Source organism: Solanum stenotomum, unplaced genomic scaffold, assembly GCF_019186545.1.
Source record: "Solanum stenotomum isolate F172 unplaced genomic scaffold, ASM1918654v1 scaffold9649, whole genome shotgun sequence".
In the NCBI taxonomy this organism is placed as follows: domain Eukaryota; kingdom Viridiplantae; phylum Streptophyta; class Magnoliopsida; order Solanales; family Solanaceae; genus Solanum; species Solanum stenotomum.
The window spans coordinates 1,441,109-1,459,743 of record NW_026037757.1 but is presented as its reverse complement, the minus strand read 5'-3'; the positions used below and the strand labels follow the sequence as shown (position 1 = coordinate 1,459,743).

At 32.6% G+C, this 18,635-nt stretch overlaps 2 protein-coding genes across 3 annotated transcripts in view; both read right to left on the bottom strand.

Moving 5' to 3' along the window:
* The window catches only part of LOC125853102 (zinc finger CCCH domain-containing protein 55), a 42,215-nt gene extending 27,404 nt beyond the window's left edge, over window positions 1-14,811 (bottom strand). The window contains exon 1 of the mRNA XM_049532771.1: window positions 14,701-14,811. The gene's annotated coding sequence lies outside the window, so the exon portion shown is untranslated. The remainder of the gene's footprint in view (window positions 1-14,700) is intronic.
* On the bottom strand, window positions 10,625-14,975 carry LOC125853103 (putative UDP-glucuronate:xylan alpha-glucuronosyltransferase 3). Of its 2 annotated transcripts, none has more exons than XM_049532772.1 (4): window positions 14,701-14,975; window positions 13,057-13,266; window positions 12,147-12,784; window positions 10,625-11,736 (listed from the first exon to the last, which is right to left on the bottom strand). In XM_049532772.1, the coding sequence occupies exons 1-4, from the start codon at window positions 14,766-14,768 to the stop codon at window positions 10,706-10,708; spliced, it is 1,947 nt and encodes a 648-aa protein (XP_049388729.1). In that variant the 5' UTR covers window positions 14,769-14,975; the 3' UTR covers window positions 10,625-10,705. The 2 variants fall into 2 exon arrangements, with proteins under 2 accessions (XP_049388729.1, XP_049388731.1); XM_049532774.1 differs by having other exon boundaries at window positions 12,147-12,766.
* Between the last annotated feature and the right edge of the window lie 3,660 nt (window positions 14,976-18,635).

The window sequence follows — 18,635 nt, the reverse complement described above, 5'->3', positions numbered from 1 at the left end:
GAAATCCACATCTCTCAACCAAACAATGCCATTTAGTTTTTATTACCTTCAATATTTCATTACCTTTCGAACCTACATATATAAACCCCTTTCAAATCTACTGCTGTAAAACTCAAGCCCTGCGCAAAAATTTCTCAGCCCTCACAATTTTGTTCCCGATAATTGGTGGATGAAGTGAAGGTGTGAAAGAACAAAAACACAGAAAGACAATGAATGGGTCAATACCTCATTTCGTGGATAAATGATAGCTCTTATATTTTAAAATCAATTTTGGGGCTTTCTTGTTTTAACAAGTTCCACGATAAATTACGGTTATAAATCTTCGGAAAAGCTTGGAGCCAAGTTAATTTTTTTATTTTTGAGGTATGCTTTTTTTTTCTTAAAAATAGTAGAAGGAATACTTGGATTTTAGAATTTCTATCTTTTCGTATTTATATCATTTTTGTAGAATAATGCTAAATAGATTCTGTCAAACAATTCTGATTCTTGTATGTTATGTATTCATTTAGAGGATTCATGCATGTTGTTGATGCAAAGAGAAATAATGAAAAGAGAAACAATGAAAAAATATATTTTTAAAAAAAATGGAAGGGAATAAGTCACAAAAACATAAAAGTGATCAAAATAAGCTATTACTTTAGTAAGTAACTAAAATAAGCTTAGTGGAAGAAAAAATTCCACTTTATCTATTATTCTAAACGTTTTCCATTAGTGTTATAACGTGTATATTTTAATATATAACGGAACTATTTCCTACACTTTATAAAATGGAACTATTTCTTACACTTTATAAAGTGTAAGTTTTTTTTACACTTTGTAAAGTGAAACTTTTTCTTACACTTTATAAAAAGTTACTTTACCTTTTCACTTTCTTCTTCCCTCCTTTCACTTTCATGGCTTCCAAACTTAACACTTTGAAGATTAATAGTTGATGGTCCAATCCGACAATTGAAGCGGCCCTACACTAAAAAATCAAAATCTTGAAAAATTGGAGTACAACATAACAATCCGACCCTACAAATTATATAAATTAGGTATTTTTTTCATCTCATATTTTCATTACTTTAAAATGATGTTGTAATTTGTTCAAAATTTTCAAAAGTATAATAGATTAGAAATAAGTTGGAACTTAGCTTCATTACTCATTTGCTACAAATTATACTACTAAATGTATTAGACATTTACATTTCTAATCCCTTAAAATAAAAATCTGTTATAGGAAATTTTGCTGATGTACTTCAGGTACAAATATATGTTAACTAGACCAAAATAGATCAAGTTATGGAAAAAGAAATAGGGGGACGGGGAGAGAAAAAGCTTATAGACAATAAAAAGAGTAATTTTGCTAATTAAGTGGAGAATATAGTTAAGTAATTACAAACCAATATTGCCAACTTTTGGATCATTATGCAATCATGTAATAAGATTTTCTTATGCTAAGCATAAACTATAATGGTAAATACCTAAAATCAAGGTGATTAAGCAGAACTAATAAATTCGAGATTGGTATACAATTGAGAATACTTAAAGCAAATACACAATGACTTAAGCAAGGGAATACTCACCCATAAACCATAACAGGTTTAAGATCTTGTCCTGATTTGGCAACATGAGGTTCAAAGCAGTCCTGCATAGTAAGACATATGAGAATTAAGATTGGACAAGAACCTTGAATTAGGAAAAATTCAACACATTATACAAGGATAAGTTTTAGATATTCAGCTAATGAGAACAAAGGGATATGTTTTATATATTCAACTGATGAATGAATTTCTTAGAATGTGATTTTATACAAAAATAACAAGAGTAATGGAATGACAGTTGAGGTCTAGGGAGGGTAGAATGTACATAGATATTACACCTACCTCATGGAATTAGAATGTGATTTTATAGTATATTTAAAATTGAATTATAATAGAAACTTTAGATATCAAGAGTTGTAGAATGAAAAAAGAGGGAAGATGGAATATAAGTATTTTATACAAGAGCGTTCACACCAATACAAAAATATAAAGCAAAAACTTGGTCAGTTGTGCATTCATCATAAAGACTTAGTTAAGACCATATCTCCAAATGCCACATTAGTAGTAGGAAACATCAAAAGTGGAGGAAGCTTCAAAATCAAAATCACATCCAAAAAAGAAACATAAAAAAATATGAGATGGAAATAAAAATTGTCTATGTAAACAACTTTCGAAAGAGCCATAATGGATAAATCTAATATGCAATTGAATAAGAGGAAGTGGAAAAAAAATGAGTAGAACAACTTAAAGGACTAATGGACCTAACCTAATAACAGATTGAATATATCATCTTGGTCCCTTCACACATTATTGAATGAAAGGACAACCTAAAACATAGTGCAATAAGAAGTTCCAATCACAAAGTAATGGCAAAAAACAGAGACAAAACAAAGGTTGAAATAGGAAATCACTAAATGAATTGATCAATTTATCATGCCTACGTTGGTTCGATGAATTGCAATATGCATTCACTAATTCATGAGTCATCCTAGACATCACTTTAAATACAAGATAATGGTGAAAGTCATCTCATATAAAATAAAGTACAATTTGTTTGAATTCCCTCCCAAATAATAGCACAGTAATAGTTTGAGTCTATGAGATGTGAGTAAAAATTATATCAGTGTTAGTTGACTTTGTAAAAAATCCCACATCTATTCCATCGTTAATGATATTCTTGGAGGTCATCTTTACCGTCACTATCAAGTCTCAAATTGAAAGCACATGTAATGGACATAATGAAACTTATAATTGTCAAATTTCAAAGCAAAATAACTTTAAGCCATAAGCCACCAAAATTGTTGTTAGAACAGTACTCATTTCAAGCCAAAAGCAGTAGCAGCATGTAGTTAATACAATATAGCTTCCACAACTACTATTCTAGCTTATTTCTTGACAAGGATGTGAAAAGTTATTCTCTATCGAAAAAAAGTGCTCACAGTATCATTTTTTTTCTATTTTATTTTCTTGTGGTTGACTCGACAAATAACACATTTAATTGACTTGTTGAAGTTAGAGATTCTTTAGTTCTCGTACAATTATTCGTTTGAAGATAGTTCAAAATTTAATTTGTCAAGATATAATTATATTAAACGAATTAATAGAATTTTTCTTACAGAATATAATGGAGCGTGTTGTGAATCCTGGACCGATTGATCGTACACTTCTTCTCTCTTAGCATGAGCATAAATCAGAATTGTTATGGAAAGGTTAGATATCATTTAGTAGCCTTATGAGGACGGTGCGCATGAATGATGCTTGGAATTTATTTCGTTTGCATCGACCTCATGGACGTGTTGAGGAGATCTTACGTAGGTCAGGACTGTATGATGTAGTTTGTGTGGGTAGGATGCAGTATGACCGTGCCCTTGTTACAACTATGGTTGAGCGTTGGAGGCCAGAGAGTCATTGCTTCCACTTACCTTTTGGTGAGGTCACGATTACATTACAGGATGTTCAGGTCTTGTTTGGTTTGCGCATTAATGGTGATGTTGTGTACATGCAGGATGTTGAACGGAGTATTCGTCCATGGCGTACTTTATTAGAGACACTCACATGATGCGCCATAGCACCTGCTGATATGGATGGTGCGAGCCGGGTGAGGATACATAGCATTACCGGCTACTTGTGAGATCAGTTGCAAGTATATCCGATAGGAGATGCTACTCCAGTGGAGCGAGTTGAGAAAATTTCTAGACTGCTTGTTATATTGGGGGGCATCTTATTTCTGAACACGTCGGGGAACCTTATTAGCTTACAATACTTGGCATTCCCAGATCCCATCCAAGACGTAGGTAAGTATAGTTGGGGCAGTGCAGTGTTGGCCTACTTGTCACAAAGACCTCACTACAATTCACTTATTTTATCTTCCCATTTGAGAATTATTGGGAGGAATAACCTTTTTCTCTATCTATTGCTCTATTTTAGTAATAATTTTATTGAATTTACTAGAAACGATAATAGATGCTAAAGGGGGAGATTAAGACTTTTTAGAAGGGATATTGTAGCCTTTTTTTATTGCCGCCAATGCCCCTTTTTGTTGTAGTGTTTGAATCCAAATTTGTATTTTTCTCCATTTGATTTTATATTAAGTTAACTTTAAATTATTAGATTAATACTACGGGGCCTTCATCCACCGTGGAGAAGAGCCCCACGACGATCATAGAGGTGTCGTTCCGACAGTTAATGAAGATTCCGATGTGACACAGGTTTATGTTATTTATTTATTTTGATATATTTATATTAGTTATTAAAGCTTTAATTTTATATTAAATTAACTTTTAATTATTGTTTAGATTCATACTAAGGGGCCTTCATCCACCGAGAGGATGTCGTTCCGACAGTTAATGAGGATCCCATTGTGACACAGGTTTATGTTATTTATTTATTTTAAAATATTTACATTAGTTATTAATGCTTTGATTTTATATTAAATTAACTTTTAATTATTTTTTAGATTCATACTACGGGGTCTTCATCTACCGTGGATTCTAGCCCCACGACGATCATAGAGGATATCGTTCCGACAGTTAATGAGGATCCCGATGCGACACAGGTTTATGTTATTTATTTATTTTAAAATATTTACATTAGTTATTAATGCTTTGATTTTATATAAGAAATGTAGTAGTAAAGACATACTTTGACATTATCAGCTTTAGGATAAATGTATCGATGCTTGGAGCAGTTAGAGATAATATTTCTATCAGTTGGGTTTAATTTTGCATTTCTCAGTTTTTTTGGTTGTCATGATGTTTGTATCTGTTCAAAATTTTAACCAATCACTCCAAACTGCATGTCTTGGTGGAAACAGGTTATGCTAAATGTAAAGAAACTTAGGTTGGTTTGACTATTTGTCTTAATAATGAAGTCTTGGTTCTGATTTTATGATCCAAAATAAAGAATGGAGCATACGAATATATATAAAGTGTTGGTGTGCTTGGATTTATTGTTGTATTGCTGGATCTCTTTAAAGATAGATCTCTTTATTTTTGTCAATTAATTTTCAATTTCTACTATCTAACTTCCTATTTACAGACCACTTTGTCACCACTCTCATCTTCTGATGTTACTTTCATTATGCCAGTGGATGATATGCCTCAAACACCTGGAAGAAAAAAAGTTGTTAAAAGAATTGTAAAGAATGTGAACATAAAGGATCTTCCGGCCAAAAAGATGAAGAGGGACAATGAAGATGAGGATGGATATACGGGACTTAGACCGCGAGATGTTCTACGGATTTCAAGAAAGGGTTGTGGAACATAATATTATTATTTTTGTGTATGCATCTTTTTTTGAGGGTGTATAGTATTATTATTTTAATTATATATAGTTATTATTTTTATGTATGTATCTTTTTTTGAGGGTGTATAGTATTATTATTTTAATTATATATAGTTATTATTATTGTGTATGTATCTTTTTTTGAGGGTGTATAGTATTATTATTTTAATTATATATAGTTATTATTTTGTTTATGTATTTTTTTTAAAAAAAGTGAATGAAAAAAAATTGAAAATATAAACATGACTAGAGAATGATCAAAAATACGAATAAAAAGTTGCATAGAAATTGATACAAGAATAAATTAACAAATTTAAGCATCTTTCTTTAGCTACTACCACCATATGAGGCGTTTCGAGCTCGTGAAGGACAGTTGCGCGTATCATAACCTATTTATTTGCACGTTGAGCACTTGCAAGTGAGTGTACTTGCGGGACATCCATTTCATTATGTATACGGGTGATTTTATTTACGCCCACTTTTCGTAAATATTTTTTATTTGCTATCATAAGAAAAGGGCAATCAGGCCAATACTTTTCACCGCCGAGTGGATTGAATTGTCTAGAGCAGGATTTTTTGTAGCTATGCACGCTGAATTCTGGTGCCATATGCTCCCATGCTTGATACCCAATTTGGTCAAATCCCTTTATTTCATGAGAACACAGAATGTGGTATGATTGTCATTTACCACATTGACATTTGTCTTGTGATGCATTTACAATGTGCTTATTACCACCACGACCATGATGCACATGCGTCTGCACCTCAAATATGTTTTCCCTTTGTTGGTGATAGTTGATAAGTGTGTGACGCTGTGACTTTTTTCGATTATCCTCAAAAATCTTGAATGGTTTAGGCATCCATTGTTGCTTTTGTTGTACTAGCTGATTGACAAATTTTGATCTTGTAACAAATCGGTTCACAAGCTGATTGTAAATGAGTCTTACCATTGCAGTAACTGGCAGGCCCCTGGCTGACTTAAGAAGACCATTAAATGACTCAGAACTATATGTTGTCAGCATTCCCCATCTCCTACCTCCACCCATGTGCAATGTCTATTTGTCAAGATCGTTCTTCATTAACCACACATACGCTTCCGGGTTAATCTCCTTGATCATCTCCATTTTTTCCAAAAACTTTTTCTCCTGACAGTGATTTGCAGCTGCCCATAAAATGTTGTTCAAAGTGAAATTTTTGAATTTTTTTTTTAAATTAGCCTTCAAATGTCTTAAACAAAAACGATGGAACCCAAATGGGGTGGGGCCTGCCAATTGGGAGAATTATACACGGATAAGAGTATTTCGTGATGCCTATCTGAAATCAATGCTACATCTCTACGACCCTTGACAACGTGCAAGTGCAAATGATCCAAAAATAAACTTCATGCTCTCATTCGCAACTATTGCAAATGCCAAAGGTAATATTGAGCCGTTACCATCCGTTGCAATCGCAATCAACAACTTGATATCATAGTTTCCATAGACATGTGTTCCGTCGATCGATATAACAGGACGACAAAACACAAACCCATCAATGCATGGTTTAAAAGTCCAGAACACATAGTTGAATACATCTTCAATGACATCGACACGCCGCTCTGTTTTCCATTCAACTATTGTTTTGGGATTGAAGTATTTCAAAGCTTCCATGAACCTCGACAACTTGGCAAAAGAACCCTCCCAAGTACCATAGATTTTTTCAAAAGCACGCTTGCGATCAAGATAGGCTTTTCTTCTGCTTATCGAAATGCCATATGCTTTAAGAACGGCTGTTTGACAGTCTTTGATGGGAAACCTGAAAAGTAAAAATAATATTAATTATCAAATAAAAAATGAATATTTTCTTAATAAAGAAAAATCATCTAAGGATAAAAATAGTACCTTGGCGTTTTTTCTATATCAACACGGAGGACGTTAGCAATCATCTCAACATCCAAGTTGAAATGTCCATCACGGCACGTACCCATATCACATGTATGTTCTTTAATGTATCTTCTAACTTTCCACATGTTAGTATGTTTATCCTTAAAAGAAGTTAGCCTAAATTGACATCCTTGTTCTACACGCTTGCAAACGAGTCGCCGTGATTTCTTTTTCGATTTAATAACAAAGTACTCCCTTGCTATCTTTAAATGTAGAAGTTTAACTGCTCTTTGCAACTGCTTCTTTGAATTGAATAACATGCCTTTTTCAATATAAATAGCATCATTCATGAAATCTTCCGGTTCACGCCACGTACGTTGTGATGAATATTCATCATGTGTATCACCAAAGATATTTGGACCATCTGGGAGATGATCAAGATAAGGAATTTCATGATTACGAAACGGACTCATGGACATTGGTCTTGGCGACCGATTGGGCATTAAAAAACCATCATCACTAGATGATGCCTCAAATGGAACATTATCTCCTAATTCCTCGGCATTAGGCAAATCATCACTATCACTAGCTGAAGGTGAGCCGTAATTTGGAAGGTCACGATCATCGATATTCATAGGATCAATGGGCTCATCTTGTGTGATATTTTCCCTATATATGTAAAAAAGTATAAATATTTATCTCATGCAATTAACTTACTTAAATAAAAAATCAAGTGTTGGACATATCGATAATCATCTGCATCAAAAGTAGGCGAGACATGAAAATTTGAGGATGTCCCAACATTTTCCGTCATTTCAAAATGTGAGGACTGACCAAAATAATTATCTAGTCCATAACTTGGAGCAATATTCCTATCTTGCTGAGGTAAACCGCTACAAAATATATAATAATAATAATAATAATAATAATAATAATGAATCATATAAATTAATAAATAATTGACAAAATCAACAAATAATAATCTAAATATAATTATTGAGCATTACCAGTCACTTTCATTGATAGTTTCGTTCAGATCAAAATCATATCGATCGATAAGAATATTTTGATAATGAGTCATGTTAGGAAAATCAGTAGATTGAGTTATTGGAAATCCATCAACGCTATTACGATTTTCTAATTGGGGATGGACATCGACCGATAAAGGAGAACGTTGTTGACTAGTCTTAGGCTCCTTCCTAACATAGATTTCAAGTATTGTTAACTTGATTTGATCTATGAAGTCATTTGGAANTGTAGTCATCTGGAACCCTCAAAAAGTCGGTCAATGATTCGTCATTATAGATAATCCACTCTCCAAAATTTACTTGTCCTTGTGATAAAAATGAAGTAGGGTATTTTCCAACTATAATCAAATTATAAACAGTATTGTTTATACCCATTCTTTTATAAATTGATGAAAGAAATTTATGATATCGGACATTAATTGAATATTTAGCATTGTGTTTGGGAGGACAATTATAATAAACGGTATTTCCGTCATGTATAATTTCGTCATCCCAATAAATCGAAACTCTAACTTTTGGTTTAGAAGACATTTTTTTTTTTGAGATTGAAATGAACAAATATAGAAGAAAAGATGTTGTAGGTGCTATCAACTATGTTTGAACGTCCTCCTTAAATAGAGGCTGGAGGATTTTTCAGAATAAAAATACACAGTGTAATAATTTTTTCCGTTTTTATGATATGTCAAATCAATATAATTGTATGACAAACACTGCAAAAACGTGAAAAATATTCCTCTTTGTAAAGTGGAATTTTTTCTTCCACTTTGTCAAGTGGAACTTTTTTCTTACACTTTATAAAGTGTAAGAAAAACGTACACTTTATAAAGTATAAGAAATAGTTCCATTTTATCAAGTGTAGGAAATAGTTTTGTTATATATTAAAATATACACATTATGAGACTAACGGAAAACGTTTAGAATATTAGATAAAGTGGAATTTTTTCTTCCACTAAGCTTATTGTAGTTACTTACTAAAGTAGTGGCTTATTTTGGTCACTTTTGTGTTTTTGTGGCTTATTTAGGTTCCCAGCTCTATTTTATATGCTATATACATTTTAAATTTTATTTGAGATTCAATACGGTATTCGATTGAAATATTGAATACCTTATCGAAGTATATAGTTACATAAATAACATATATATTATTAAAATATTAATAACAAAAATGCAACCTAGTATTAATATAAACTAAATGTTTAGAAGTTAAAACTTTGACTACTCTATTATGACTGAAATGTATATAAATGTAATTGATTAACAAAATGAGTTGTTTGTACTTACTTTTGAATATATTTTTCGACATATGTAATGTGATTGTATGAAACAATTGAGACCCTTTTTTGAATTGTCAAAGTCATAACACTCTATTATATGAGTATATACTAGTCGAAGTTGAACAAATTATTATTATCAATTTACTATACCGCAACATACCAAAACTAAACTTCAGAATACTGAACCATGCCGAATTAAATCGGTCCTTTTCCCACATTGTAAAGAAGAGAAGATGTTATTTAGTGAGAATATAATTATGATATAACTTAAAATTATGATAATACACTACTTGTACGATATTATAAAGGGCATAAAATATGCTTGACATAACACTGCCAAGAAAAATTCACATTGAGTTACTCTCGTCTTAGAAGTTGAAAATTTTTAGATATCAAAAGTCGCTCTTTGATTCTTAAACTCGATATCAAGTCAAGTATGATAAGCGTATTTCTCTTTAATAAGAACTTCTAGTTTTCAAAACTTCACTACAGCCATAAGACTTCTTGGAACTCTCTCTCATATTTCCTTTTTCCTCAAGAAATTCAACCAAACCATTCCTCCAAGATAACCCCACCTCATGTAGAGGCGAAGTTACATTTACATATGTGGGGATTCACTCGAATCTTCTTCGATGAAAAATTGGACTTTCTACAATCAACAAATTTCATAAATAGTGTAAGTTTACTTTGTTTGTACACTCATTACAACAATGATACGGTGCGCCTCAAAACAGACAGATTCTCAATGAGACAGTGACCCCTCTTTGCAGCATTTTGCTGAACTTTAATACAATACCTTTACCACTAATAAAAAAGAAAAAGGATGACCAGGTGCACGAAACATCTCACATTCACGCATGGTCCGAGGAAGGGCCAGAAACCAAGGGGCTTAATGTAGGCTGCCTACACTGACGCAAGCATCAATGGGTGTTTCCACGGCACGAATCCATACGGAGACGATTTAATTGATTGCTCCAATGCTCCCCTTATAACTTAAGTAATAGGATAGTCAAGAAAAACCAACTCCTGAAGCCACTCCATTTGGCCAAGAGAAAACAGTCGTATAGGAAACAAGACAAGATGGCAAACAATTGAAGCAACATAGCTGCAAAGCAGACTATATTCAAGGGTGGGGCAAGTGTTGACACCATATATACTAATGGCATTGGTTGACATTCAAGTTGTGACTCTGTATTACTTACAGACTAGCGAGGTATAGTAACAGAACCTCCTAGTTACAAAGAAGAAAGTGAAGCAGTATTGACCATGGGAGGTGTTGGTGAAGAGGTTGCATTATCTGTCCAGTTTGTTTCGCCCCAGTGCCATAACATGCTTTCCCAGAAGCAAAATTCTTCAAAACAAGTCTCCAAACGTGGGTCCTTTATTTTGATCTTCCAATGACCATCTGAATAGTTAGCTTTCTCAGCTTCTCTTCGATCCCACTCTAATGCAGCCTTCTGTTTAGACCTAAGCAAACAATATTTATGTAAGTTATCTGGCATGGCATCATGGACCTTCCACCACGTCCTGTGTGCCACATCACTTGCAAACTCCTGCAACTTACCCACATTCCAGTTGCAATCGTAGTCCCTGAAGCATAACCAAGGTTTCAAGCCTAAGTAGTGCAGAACATAGAGAACTGGAGGATCAGCACCAAAAAGACGTGTTTTCATTTGCTTCTTCTCCTCCTCATCACCTTCCCAATAATGTTTCAAAAAGTTCATGTGTTTTGGGATCCTATGCCACCAGGTGAATATTTCGTTCAAATACCCCTGATCCCCACCATTGTATGATTCAATCTCATTGATATGATCCATCAACAGCTGAAATGTGCAATTTGATGGTTCAACGACCATCACGCCTGAATTAAAAAGTGTTGCATTATTTCCTATTGCAGTTATTTCAGGCATCTCAAAGAGAAAATCAATATTTCTCAGTATCAACAAATCCGCATCAATGAAGATGATTTTGTCATAATCTGTCAGCTGCCAGAGACGAAATTTGCTATAGTTCCACTCATTGTAGGCATCCTGTTCAGCTTTAGGATTCCTTATTCTCTTTATCGTGTGGATCTTCCATCCGGCAGCCTCTAAACCACCCCTGTGGTAGTCACTGATAGTCTCATCAACAAGTATCACAAGATCTCGGGTTGAACCAGCTAAGCGAATACTCTGTGCTGCAGCTATGGCTCCACATACATAAAAATTTGCTGAGTGGAGAATAGTTGCATAGGCTTCTCTTCTTACATTTCCAGAGTGCCAATTTGCTGCAGAAACTTATGGTGTTAGATTCTGATTATCATTTCTCGAGAAATTACCTTGAACTTGGAGGTTAATCCTCTCATTATTTTCATTTTAGGTGGAATAATAAAACGGTGCTCAACAGCTAATTCCACTCCCACACTCCCTCAAATTGCCAGGAAAATGAAAAAAAACAGGAAGATGGATAGAAGCCTAGACAAACAGCTGTATGATATGTTTTCAGAAAAGAAGGAAAATAACTTTAGTCTAAAGTTTTTGAAATATGAAAGGAACAATGTCACCTACCTCAACTTGACCCTGCAATGTCTTGCAAGGGTCAATTAAAGGATGGTCAGATTGGTAGTTTTTACTTGTTAAATAAAAAACAGTATCAGAGTTATAGTGTTCTGACATAAAAGTACCATCAGGAACCAACCTTTAGCCTTGAGAGGAACTGCAAGTTCACATGACCCAACAGGGAGGTGGAGCTTCTCTCTTAAAGTGTTCAGATTAGGTTCATATAGCCATGCATTGCCTTCACGTACAACTAACTCTTTACAGGTGAACAGATTGGGGGTTGGGAAATGCTCAGTAACCAGAAGCACATGTATTGGATGATACCCTTTATTACTGGCAACCAGCCTTGCTGCTGCCAGCTGCAAGTGAAAACGAGCTACATCTCTATACCAGTCCTTAGACTTCTTGCATGGAAGCTTTACAACTATGAGATCAATCCTTGGTTTACCCGGAAACTGAATTTTGGGCAGAGAAGGACAAGTGGGGACCTCAAATTCTTCTTCTTCATCTATCCATTCAGGATATATTGTTTCCCATGTTATATTATTCGGGACATGATCCAGGTTCAAGATTACATGCTCAGCGTCCGGTAGTAACTCCTTCAACTGATCAATTTCACTGTCATTGAAGTTTAATATCCCTACGCCCTGATACTCATGCCTATCGGCCAGTTTCTCAATAACTTGGGAAATTTGGTCCCAGTCAATATCTAAAAGTGATGTATAACGTTGATCAGCTGAAGAATGACCACTTAACTCTCTGTGCATCAAAGCAGCTCTAGAATCAGGATTTTCACCATTGAAGCAAAAAAATATATTTAGAATATCAGAAAATAATATGTCCAACTGATAATTAATCATGGCTAAATTAGTTCTTACACAATATCAATAAATAATTATCTGAAGGTCCCAGAAGACACCCAAGATAAGAATGTTTGAGAAAGTTCATTTGATGGTATTATCTTCTTTTTTTTTGACAAAGGTACCAATTGATGGTATTATCTTTTAACATAACGAAATACTAACAAAGGCAAAACATCCTATACTTACCGAGAGCCTGAACTAGATATGTATTCCGTGTTATAAATTGCTGGAGAATGCCAGAGTGACCAAATTGCAACCAGAGCAATAACACCCAATATAAGCTTCACAGTTGGGAACTTGCAGGTAAAATTCCTGTTTTTGGTGGGACTATGAAGAGCTCTCTCCCCATCTCTGAAAACTTTACTTCTCAAGAACCTTCTTTTGCTTGTTTCCTCACTGAAAACAAAGAACAGAGGTTAGCATATAAAAAGCAGGAAACATTATCTTAAACATGACGAAAGAACTATCATGTTGGATGATTTCTGAATTTTTTTTATCCTTTAAGGATGACAAACTCACAACCTCTGCTCCTATTTTCGGGAGAAGAGTAAAAAGAAAAATGGGCATCGTAATTTTGCAGAGGGAAAGAAAAGGACACGGGGAATGTAAACCTGACAATTAAAAGGTTGCTATTTCGAACCTGACATGGGTAAAGATAGAGAGGAAAGAAACCACTATTTTTATCAAGAAAACTTAACAATGTAACTGAGAGGAAGAAACCACTTGTTGCAGGATTCAAAGATCCCCCACTATCCCAAATAAAAAGATTTATGAAGGTTAAGTGTGGCAAATGTCCTTTTTCTACTCATAGAACTTTATGCCAGAATGGAAGAAAAAAAACTTATTACAAAGGATACCCTTCCATTACATCCTCTTCCTCTTAATCTAAACACATACCATTATTGGAAGTCATCTAATGTGAGGTAAAACTCATTAGGAAAAGGATTTTGGTACTAGGAAACAAAAGAAAGTAGTTGAAAAAGCACATCATGCAAACACTTCTAGATTGCTACATCTTATATTTTCACCTTGCATACAAGCTCTCAACAAGGCTGCTATCTTCAATAATTTTTCTCAGATGAGCAGGTATTCATCACCCAAATTTTCCATAAAGTCAGCAAGCATACAGAAAATGATAAAACAGAAAGTACTAGCAGTCAGACAACTAAATAGAGACTATACATGGAAGAAAATAACTCAATCAGCTGACAATGTCATGCAGAAAAGCAAAACAAAAGCAGTTGCATAACTACCTCACATCACAGGTTGCTGTCAAAACAACTAAAAGGTGTGATCTATTATGACTAGACACAAATTAGGTGCAGCAGAGATAATAAAAACAGTGTTATATAGAAGTAAGCTCTTCAAGATATCTCAATTTTCAACAAACTCATTTTGTCTCTTCATTTCACATTTAGGAGATAGAATTTCTACAACTAAACTTCAACAACATTCAGTGCTTCGAGATCTACCAATTGCACAAGAATTAACTGCACATACCAATATCATCCTAAAAAGAAGTGAACTTATACTTATACCCAAAGCCCCAAACTCTGATCTGGGTGACAGTTGGATGCAAAATTCTATCAAACAAAAAATCCATAAACTAGCACAACCAAACCCAACCCACCCTCAAGCAAAAAAAAAAGAAAAGAACTTGATTCCACTGAAACTTCAGTACTCAACTCTATTCCCCAAAATCTAAAACCAAAAACCAATCTTAACCCACATGCTCAAACACAGACAAGAAGTAAGCAAATCAGTAGAGTGAGTAACTTCAATCAAGATCAATGGAAATTCAACAAGTAGAGACCATAGCTAGATACTTACGTGAATACAGAAAGCCTCTGTCTAGGTTCAATAGGACTAGGTGGTCCACCAGCTAAACTTCCTCTCATTCTGGGCTTTCCTTTTTCAAGTTTTCCAGCTAAAGGAACACAACATCTGAGTTGGAAAACTGAAAATCAAGTTCCCATTTCAAAGAATCAAGAAAACATAATCTAAAAATCAGTTCTTGATTCAGCTGATTCTCTGGGGGTAGATGGGAAGTGGTGAGAAAATGCCAAAGAATCAAGATTTGATTTAAGTCAGTGAAACAGATCAAATCAAAAACAAATAGTTAAGAAGCAAAAAAATACTAAAAAAAAATTGATATGCATTTGAGTCGGCTAAAAGTCAAGAAACAACACTTGAAGGTCCACCAGATCAGGTATTATTTTTTTAATTTTTTTTACCAATTCTTGTATGGTTAAAAATATAATTTAATTCTTTTCAAAAGTATAAAATCCTAATAAAAAGAAGAAGAAAAAAAAAAAGACATTGTGTCAATGTGATTTTCTTTGTATTTGGTCCATTTGTTGAACAAGACAAAGATATTTGTGAAAGATCATGACCTTCCTATAATAGGTGATATATTACTATGTCTGTCTGATGATCATAGCAAATTATTGTAGGTTGGTAAGCATTAATTGTGGAACATTAATTTACTCTATCGAATTTAATATTAACTACGTTTCTAATTACTTGTCCACTTTTGAATTAACACACCTATTAAGAAAACAATAATTGACATAACGAATTTATCATTTTACCCCTATTAATTATAAAGTAGATGAATTAAAAACTTAAGACTTTCAAAAAGTTCTACCCTTTTCAAAGTAATTAATTGAAGGTATAATAGGTAAAAAAAAATTGTCCTTTCTTAATTTGTCAAAATGGACAAGTAATTAGGGACAACTAAAAAAAATATGAACAAGTAATTAGGGACAGAGGGAGTAATAAAATTTCAAACTAAACAATTAAACTAAAAGAACAATGCCAAAACATTAACTACAGATCTAGAATAGAGGTACAACTTTTTTTTAAAATGGTATACAATTGGAAAATGGTTTTAAAAAACAGTACCTCTTAGTTCTTATTATACAGAATATTTTAGTTCTTAATCAAGGTTAGAGTGATTAGGAATATTTTATAATATGATGGAATGAAGATCTGAGCGATGATAGTGAAATGAGATTCGGACCACTTCCATAATTTTGTATAAAGGATCAACTCTCAGACTATTTTATTTGTCATGGTAATGGATGAATAGACACGATATATTTAAAAGGATATATCATGATATATGTTATTCACAGATAACATATTTAGTATTGATTAACAAAACATACAACAAAGTTAGTGATAAATTGAAAATATGAAGACAAATTCTATAGTCGAAAGACTTTGAGCTGAGCAGATTAAATTAAAGTATATGGAGTGCAAGTTCAGTGTCACATCACGTGAAATGAAGTGAGAAGTGATACACAAGTCATTCACAAGAGAAGAAACTTTAAGTATCTTGGATATATATCCAAAGTAATGGTGACATCAACGAGGATGTTTTGATAATTCAAGTATCTTCTTAAATTGACTATGTTGCACGGGTGAAGTTGCTCAGTCAAGAAATTCGCATGTTCAGAAGATAAAGATAGTAAAAATGAATATACTTTGATAAATGTGTGGGCATACTAGAAGAGATAACACTACTAAAAAATGCATTAAATTGACCTCACGAGGTCAGTTTTAGCAAAAATTGATCAAAAATTGACCTGGGAATGTTCTTTTTTGAAAAAAAAATTGCAAAATAATAAAATGCATCATTTGGGTTCAACCCTCAATATTTTATGTGGTAGCTTGGTAGGATACATTTCTACGACTAGACAACTAATGCTTATTGATTAAAGATTATGTTGTTTTTCATTTATACTTTTTAAATTTATATTATCGTGAAAATGAATCAATCGGAGAGATTTTTTTCTAAGATAACGTTTTAAAAAATAAAATAAAAATCGACCTCCCAATTATGTGTTATCTTATGCTTTGAAAAAAAATAAANTTTATCATAGTTTTTTTTTTTTTTCGTTTCTTTTAAAGTATTTTCTTGAATCGATATTAAAAACTGTCTTTTTATCTCATAAATATAAAAATAAACTACGTGTACAATCCAACATTTCTATACTTAAATATAAATAATGAATATGTCGTTATGATTATAAAGTATGTTAGACCTTATAATGTATGTTGGACCTTTCATATACACCCTTTAGCAAATTGTATCTTATTTAAATTCTATCACTAGGTATTAGGTGAAGATAATTACATTCTAAAAGCCAAGTTTAATTTTAGTGTGTTAATTTGCTCGCAGAGACATAATCCATTTTAGAAAAATATTCAAATATAATATGATAGAGTTATTAATTAGGATCGTCTCTATTTGGCATCAAGATGAATCCTTGAAGATATATTACAAATAATTCTAACAAAATGTGCCCAAATTAATATATTCTTTCCTTAAATGGTTTGTCAGGTATGACAATAACTATTCCATTCTCATTATCCGTTAAACTTTTCTTGAACAATTCTCTTTTTGTCATATTATTATCGATGTAATCATAAAAAAAAAATTCTTCCAATGATATAGAGACATGCTTCCTCAAAATATTTTCAATTCTTCCCTTAACTTTCTTTGAGAAAACTCAATTGACATATTTAGTTTGTGAAGAAAATAAAAAGCAGAAAATACACTAACAAATCATTGAGAACATATACAAAACCAAACTGTCTCTAGGTTTTAAATTTTAATTAAGGTCTAATTTTGAATTAATCAATCAATGATCCTAAAATTCTTTTTGTATATATATAGACTCCACATTGTTTCAATTGATGCATTACTTACATGTCATTGTCTCTTAGAAAGTTTGGTTTGATCAGCCACCTAAATCATGGACTTGTTAGGCAGGGTCCATTCTATTTTGGGTACTAGAATTGTTTTTTGTTTTCATAGAAACAATAAAGTTTCTTATAAAAAAAAAAAAGAATCGTAAAGCGCTGAACAATCATTTCTCTCAATTGTTTGGTTAATAATATACACAGGGCAACATTAATTATGACTTTTATAGTCACATAAATATATGATCGACATTTAGAATCACAAGTATCAAAAGTCTTATAACTATATATAATATGACATATTTGAAACATAAATTTTAAAAATTCTATGAAATATTTTAAAATTTTGAATGCAAAGTCTATGAACTCGAATCTCCTCTAATTTAAATTTTGTATTGTTGAATTCTATTATTGAAACTATTGTATTTCATATTCATTGATGATTCTTGATTGATGGTTCTTGACTATCCTGTGGACCTTTCTTAGCTAAAGTTATTTGAAAATCTTGTCATAGTATTTCATATGCATTATTTTTATCAGTAAAGTATATCACAATTTGTCAAGAAAGTATTTTTTTTTAGCTTCAAGTACACTATTTCAAGAAATAGTCCAAAAAAGTATATTTAGCTTCAAGTACGTTATTTCAAGAAAAAATTAAAGAAAATTCTTTAGCTTCAAGTGCATTATTTTCGAAAGGAAAAAAAAGTCATGTTTAAAGAAAGCATAATCAATTTTTAAAGAAAGCATGTTCAACTCTATTAAAAGCATATTTCAGTTTTAAGAAAGTATAGTTAGATTTTCAGAAAAATATAGTGGGTTTGTTCTAAAGAACTATTTGAAGCAAAGAAAGAGATTTTTCGATTTTCTTCTAAAGTGGGACATCTTTAAGACTATTAAGCATCAGTGCATGTTTTGAGAATGACATTAAACATTAAGTTAGATAATGATTAAAATAACTCAAATCTCACAACTATATCGCCAATGTATAATAGAATTGCGTCGTTGATTCGGACAACTCCTTAGAGAAAACCTCTAATGAGGGTTCAATGATTGAA